This window comes from Lepidochelys olivacea (genome assembly GCF_965140295.1).
Source record: "Lepidochelys olivacea isolate rLepOli2 genome assembly, chromosome: 14".
Taxonomy (NCBI): domain Eukaryota; kingdom Metazoa; phylum Chordata; order Testudines; family Cheloniidae; genus Lepidochelys; species Lepidochelys olivacea.
In genome coordinates, this window is record NC_140424.1 from 14574695 (window position 1) to 14581691 (window position 6997).

General features: G+C 43.0%; 1 protein-coding gene across 1 annotated transcript; it reads left to right on the forward strand.

The window, feature by feature from the left end:
• The first annotated feature begins 346 nt into the window (after window positions 1–346).
• On the forward strand, window positions 347–6443 carry MRPL58 (mitochondrial ribosomal protein L58). Its single transcript, XM_084647580.1, has 6 exons — window positions 347–575; window positions 1939–1975; window positions 3245–3304; window positions 4115–4197; window positions 5196–5365; window positions 6225–6443. The coding sequence occupies exons 1-6, from the start codon at window positions 390–392 to the stop codon at window positions 6307–6309; spliced, it is 621 nt and encodes a 206-aa protein (XP_084503706.1). The 5' UTR covers window positions 347–389; the 3' UTR covers window positions 6310–6443.
• The last annotated feature ends 554 nt before the right edge of the window (window positions 6444–6997 follow it).

The following is a 6997-nucleotide window of genomic DNA, read 5'->3' on the forward strand; positions in this document are numbered from 1 at the left end:
ACGCATTGCAAGCTGGCCCTGGGGTCAGGGTGTTGCTCAGGTTTGGCCCAGCCTCCCCGACGGGGGGTGGGCAGGACACAGCTGGGCCAAATTTGAGCGAGTGACGATGCAGCCCCCTGTGTAGGGGCAGGTGTGGAGGCATAGGGCAGGGGCTTGGCTATTGGGGGTCAGCGGGACAGCCCCACGCAACCAGGCCTCTTGAGCGCTGGGCCCACGCCACGCGGCGTGGGCGCCCCTAGCGTCCGCAGCGGCTCCCACCCTGCAAACCGCAGCCCTGCACTCACAGCAGCACGGGCCGGGGGGAACTCGCCCCGGAACCCCCACAGCGCAGTTGCTGTTTCCCGGCCAGACGGCGGACACCTAAGGGGAGTGCACGCAAAGGGCCCAAGATGGCGGCGCGCGTGCTGCGGGGCCTTTGCCGGGCGAGGCCGGCGCTGCTTCCCGCCCGGACCCCGCCCGGAATCGTACACCGAGCCGCCGCCGGCGCCGCCCCCAGCTCCGAGTTCCGAAGCGAATACGCCCTGGACAGGCTCTATCTGGAGCAGGCCAGAAGCGACCCCGCGGAGGGCTCCCAAGTGCGTAGGGGGGGGAGGAGCCGGAACGTCAGGGCAGGGGCGCGGCCAGCGGTTGAGGGGCGTGGCTTGATTGCAACGGGTGGAATCTAATTGAATGGGGTGGGGCTTGAGTGCAATGGGTGGGGCCTGATAGAAGTGGGAGGGGACAGAGGCGTGGTCAGACTGCCGTGGGTGGGGCCTGATAGTAATAGAAGATGATGGGCGTGGCTTGAGTGCAATGTGGGATGTAGGGGCAGCAAATAATAGGCGATGTCAAATTATATGCAACTGTTGTTGGCCCTTGTTTTATTCAAAGCAAACCACCCTTTAGCAGCTACGTGGTGCCTGTGGGGTAGTTTCAGAATGGTCCCTCTGGGCCATTGCCCCATGACATTATCCTGTGCTACAGAAACAGCCTTGCCGCACAGCTTCATATGATGTCTCCTGGCTGTAGAAGTTACTTTGAGGACCTGTTTCTGGGCTGGGGTTTACAGGGAGCAGAACCTCAACAACAAAAAACAGAAGACTCTAAGGGGTTTGTCTTCACTAGCAACGTTAAAGCGCTGCCGGCACCAGGGGTGTCTCTCCCAGCTCTCTCCCAGCGCTGTAAAATAACCCATCTCCATGAGGGGAGTAGCTCCCAGCGCTGGGAGAACTGTCTACACTGCCACTGTACAGCACTGAAACTTGCTGCCCTCAGGGGGGTGTTTTTTCACACTCCTGCACGAGAAAGTTGCAGCACTGTAAAGTGGCAGTGTAGACCAGGCCGAAGATAAAAAGAGAGTAACAGCATCCTTGGTGATGATAGTTTGGTTGTGGTGTCTGTCTTGGCAAAGATGTCAGTCTCCAGTGGGAAGCTGAAAAAACATCAAGTGACATGTAGCTTCCTTATGGAAAAAGGGAGAGCAGTGGAGAGGGATAAGGTGAGGCTGTACTAGTACAAGATGTCTGGATGGCATATTACAAATGCCTAAAATAGACCATAAAAACAGCTAGTGTGGAAAGAGCCTATGGAGCAGGATTGTGTGAGACAACATGAGCTAATCTGTTCACAAGGGAAAGAGGAAAATATCCAGCATGGATACCACAGGTGAAAGGTGCAAAAATGAGAATTATAAACCAGGCCTCTGCAGCAACCCACTCTCAGATGCATACACTAGATAAAAGAATAGTTCTAGGTCCAGGATATACAACAGATTACAGGGATGTTTTCACAAAGCAATTTTGAACATGTCGTTTTCTGAAAGATAGAGTAGTTATGTAGCAATAGCTTCTGTAATTATATTTTCTTCTCAACTGTGCTCTGGAGACTGACTTTATTGCAAAAATGCTTTCTGGAGCATCAAACGGCAGTTGTTTCATTGTGTGTGTGTGTATTTTATAGGATGGGACAAAACAAACTTCTCCTGATATTCCTATGGGTAAGTCTAGCATATAAGAGGAAATGCCTTTTCTTTGTCCAAGTTACTTTCAGTGGGGTTTTATTGCCAGTAAATCAATTAAAATCTAAAAGATTTCAGTTACCTGCGCAGAAACAACAAAAAGCAAAGTAGTAAGTCATTAGCAAAGTATTAATTTCTACAGCTTCCATTAGCATTGAAAGGTTCTCCATAAACGTAAGGAATTAATCATAGAATAAGTTTTGTGCACAAGGTGTGTTGATGACTGAAAGAAGAGAGGGGAGGAACCTGACAAACTGCATTAATCCTGAGTTTATTTTGTACGCTATAAGAGCTGGAAGAGAGGCTATATGATGATTGATATTTGATGATAGAAAATGGGATAGGTGGAGGAAATGTAATGCAGAAGGACAATTAAAATTTAGAATGACTTGCATATGGCAGATAAGTATTTTAATATAAAGCAATGAGACTGAAAATCTTGCCTATAATGGTTAAAGCCTTTCTGAACCTGAGCAAGAAAAGTATTTTGGTGGGGCGGGATAAGATGGAATTCTTTAACTTTCATTTTGGGGATTAACAGCAATAAAGTAGTGGTCCAAAACCCCCTCCACTGACTTCAGTAGGGTTTAGATCATGCCCTAACGGATTATCTAATCTGTAAGCATGCTTCCTTGCAAAAAAACAGTGGGTTTACACATAGAAATGTCAAATACCTCAGAGGATTGTATTTATTGCAGCTACCTTTCCACTTGAGGAGCTGTCTGTTAACTCTACCAGAACTAGTCAATATGGATTGTGAGTTGGCCATTCTCTCCCCCATCCCCACGTCACTTAAGGGGGTCTCAGCCAGGAGTACGCATAGCCTTAGGGGTATGCAGAGGTCTTCCAGGGGTACATCAGTATTTGCCTAGTTTTACAACAGGCTAGATAAAAAGGTCAGTACAAACTAAAATTTCATACAGACAACGATTTGTTTATACTGCTCTATACGATACACTGAAATGTAAGCACAATATTTATGTTCCAATTGATTTTATAATTATATAGTAAAAATGAGAAAGTAAGCAATTTTTAGTAATAGTGTGCTGTGACACTTATCTTTTTATGTCTGATTTTCTAAGCAAGTAGTTTAAGTGGGGTGAAACTAGACGCAAGACATATCAGACTCTTGCAAGGGGTACAGTAGTCTGGAAAGGTTGAGAGACACTGATTTAGATAGTTTCTTACTGTGTGATTAGTTGTAGATCTGGCTGTGGGGTTAAGTACTCCTGCGTTCTTGTCTTCTAGATTGTCTGTCCATATCCTATTGCCGGAGCAGTGGACCCGGAGGCCAGAATGTTAATAAAGGTACAAAAAATATTCTATGGATTTAAAAATCTATAGACTGTACAACAACCTGAAAACTTGGATTTCCAATGCTTTTTAAAAATCCTAATCAAATTTGAGAATGGCTTTCTGCTTGTTATTCATTTTTCATTATAGTTAAGACATTTAAAGGGACATTAAGACCTGCCAAGCTTAACCCAAAATTTAAGTGTTGTAAAAAGAAGTCATTGCAAAACTTAAGACCAGTAGAAATGTTTAATAATTTATTTTTATTCCAATAGAAACAATTTTGTTTAAACAAAAACAGGTCTCTTCAGTGTTTGCAACTTGAACTGTGCAGCTCTGCAATGCACGAGAACCTGAAAGTGAAACTAACTAGTCTGTTTTCGTGATACAAGCTGAGAAAACATGCAAAAAGTAATCAGAGTTTTTAAAACCAGATTAAAAAAAAAATACACCAACTTCCAGTTAACTAAGGAATTACTAACAACATATGGAGGAAAACTTTTTTTATAAATGCAAATATCAGGATAATTTTTTTTTAATTAAGTATTAAGCGATTTAGTCTTTGTAATTGGAAGTAGCAGTTAGATGCTATTTGATAACGCCCTGGTGATCAGATAGTGGGGTGAGGTCCAGAGAGACACCTAGGTAGAGTTTTTCTTTAACTGTGGCTCGAGAAGAGCAGGAAAAGGGTGTAAAAAGAAGAAACTGCTGTGATCCTGCTGCGCACTCAAATGAGAATCATCATGGCAATCTAATCACCAGCTGCGTTTAATGTGGATTGCATGAGATGAATTAAACATTCCCTTCTCTGTCTTCCAATCACAGTGAATAGTAAGGCAGAAGTTAGATTCCATTTGGCATCAGCAGATTGGATTGCAGAAGATGTGAGGCAGAAAATAGCAGTGATGGTAACTGTCAACCTTTTCCTTCCCATTCCAACCACTTTGTTTAACTTTACAACCTTCTGTCACAGTTGAGGGCAACTGCACTTGTATTTTCCGCTCATGGGCTAGGGCACCCAGTCTAGGCTTGCAGCTCCTCAGCCATCACCTCCTTTGGGTGGAGACCCGCATCTTTCTCTCTCCGGACTTCAGTTTTTTCAGGCTGCACAGTTCCCTACCTACATTGTGATTTCCCTAGCAAGTCAGACTGCCTAAGCAGGCTTGCTTTGCTTTCTCCTCAGAGGCTATAAACAGCATAATTGTTCACAGTTATAAATTACCGAACAGTCCTTTCCAAGCCAGCACATTTATTCTTAAAGTGAAAGCATTGCAAAGAAGACATTAAAAACCTACACACATGCTTCTAAGCTTACTAGAGATCACCCCCAACTTCATCAAGGGCTCTGGCAGGTGATCAGACCTTCAGACCCCACGAGGGGGTTTTCTGTGGTTACAAGTTCATAACAGCTTAGACCTAGCACACACATGCATAGGTTAGCCTTTCCTTTATGCAGGTTGTGTCTTTGATCCTCAGAGACCGTGCATAGGTAATGCATCAGATTATGGTTCTTTCTTCAGGGCTTAGCTTCAAAAAATTGGGTCCAGAGGCTGGAATTTGCATTCTTTTCTACACCATTATTTCCTAGGAAACCCACTTAACCATGTTTGTCCCAAAAGTTCCTTCTTGTCTGGCACATTGTTTAAAATAATCCTTTGAAGCTCATAACACTTCACCGGGGCGGATGCTGGCCACATGTGTCCCCGAAAGAAGTCACATACAATCCCACAATAATACATACATTTTGTATTTATAATACAATGGATTTCAAAGCTATTTAAACTTAATTCAATAGATTTCCCCAAGATTTTGTGGAACATTGCCATATCTATCATAGCTTCTGTGCCAGTAAATGATACATTTGTAACAGTGTTCATGGTCAAGTATTTTCTCTTTTTCTCCCCAGCACAAGAATAAAATAAATAAATCTGGCGAGCTGATCATAAACTCTGAAGTGAGTCGCTACCAAATGAAGAATCTGGCAGATTGCTTGCAAAAAATCAGAAACATGATTAAGGAGGCTACTCAGAAATCCAGTGTGGTATCCAAGGAGAATTCCCAGCTCCTTATAGCCAGGTATAAAACAAAAATGGGGCTCCACTTCAACTAGATTTGGATTATCCTGACAAAATCCAGATACACAATCCAATTGGAATTTGCAGGTGGTTTAAAGATAGGCTTCCCTCGGCAGGGCTATCGTGATGCTAGGAGGGACTGTAGCAAAGCTACAGCAGGGTGGCAATGGATCAGGAAGGGCTGCTCTAGCTAGATCATTCTATGTAACTAGCACTGTTCTATCACTTCTGGACCTGGAGTGTTTTAATGTAACTTTATACTGTGCTAGCCACCAACTTTTTTCATACCTGCTCAGACCACTGGTCCATCAAATCTGGTATCCACATTCTACAAGTGACCAATACCTGATGCTCTAGAGCAGCAGTTCTCAACCTATTTACTGTTACGGCGGGCCACATATGCAGCTTTCTATTTGCTATATGGGCCACATCCACACAGTATATAGACTATCTGTATAGCACTGAGGATGTCAATGGGCAGCAGCTGTATGCCGATTGGGCCACAAGCAGCCCACAGGTTCAGAACTATTGCTCTAAAGGAAGATGAAAGATCCCTATGGCCAAGTGTGTAATGTTGTTTTGGGGTGAGAAGGGCTGGAATTCCTTCCTGGCCTCTGTGATAATCAATTTACACCCTGAGACATGAAATTTTTCCACTCCTATCCTAGCATGAATAATTCATTATAGTTCAGCAATTTACTTAGATTACAATATCCAAACGGCAGGGATTGTCTCCCTGCATGCATGTACAGCACCTAGGAACATGTGGTGTGTGTTATCATAAGACAAGTGTGGAATAATAGTTGTTTTTAAATGTTTCTAGGGGTAGGCTGTTTAAAGCACCTTTTCTCTGTTTTTAGGGTGCAAAAAATGAATCGTGAACGACTGCGACAGAAAAAAATTCATTCTACTATAAAACAAAGCAGGAGGGTAGACTTTGATTGAAGACAACAACAAAATTCCTGGATGTTGTATTTTTAAACACATTGGCCTGGAAACTGAAGAGGATACACAAATTATAAACGGTCTTTAAAAAAGTCTTTGCTTAAAACGTAAAAATAAAATGTAATTTAACATGAGCTTTCTTGTATTTAGTAAAATGGGTTTTCACTAACAATATTTGCAGTAGAATATTAATGTCTCAGAAATTGTCCATGCTTTAAAAGAAAGCCAAATGCTTAGGCTTTTTTCTGCCGTAATTTTTTTTTAATTCCTCCTGCCCCAACTGTAGACCCTTTTGTATTCATGTGTGAGAGCGATCCCTGCTTCTGTGGAAGCAAGTAAGTTAGCCTTTAAGCAGAAAAGTTGCACGCCCAGAAATTTAAACAAAAAAAGTGTATTAGTAATTGCCAAGGTACTTTAGCAAGCTTCGGCTGCTGTTACTGGTCTTTCTCTGCTACAAGCAGAAACTCTTCTGGTGAAGTGTCATGGTCAGGTGAAGGTGAGATTCTTTTTGCCTTACATCCCGTTATTTAAACTTTAGTTAAACAGAATATACATGAGTTAGGTTTTGTTAGATTTCTCATAACACATACCTAGTGGGTCACCAAATGAAATTAATAGGCAGCAGGTTTAAAACAAACAAAAGGAAGTATTTCTTCACACAACACACAGTCAACCTGTGGAACTCCTT

What these genes read in the sequence shown, in the direction of transcription:
- MRPL58 (XM_084647580.1), top strand. Translation starts at nt 390, where the DNA reads ATGGCGGCGCGCGTGCTGCGGGGCCTTTGCCGGGCGAGGCCGGCGCTG. An exon ending in TTCTCCTGATATTCCTATGG is followed by an intron (nt 1,976 to 3,244) that starts GTAAGTCTAGCA and finishes CTTGTCTTCTAG; the next exon opens with ATTGTCTGTCCATATCCTAT. An exon ending in AGGCCAGAATGTTAATAAAG is followed by an intron (nt 3,305 to 4,114) that starts GTACAAAAAATA and finishes TTCCAATCACAG; the next exon opens with TGAATAGTAAGGCAGAAGTT.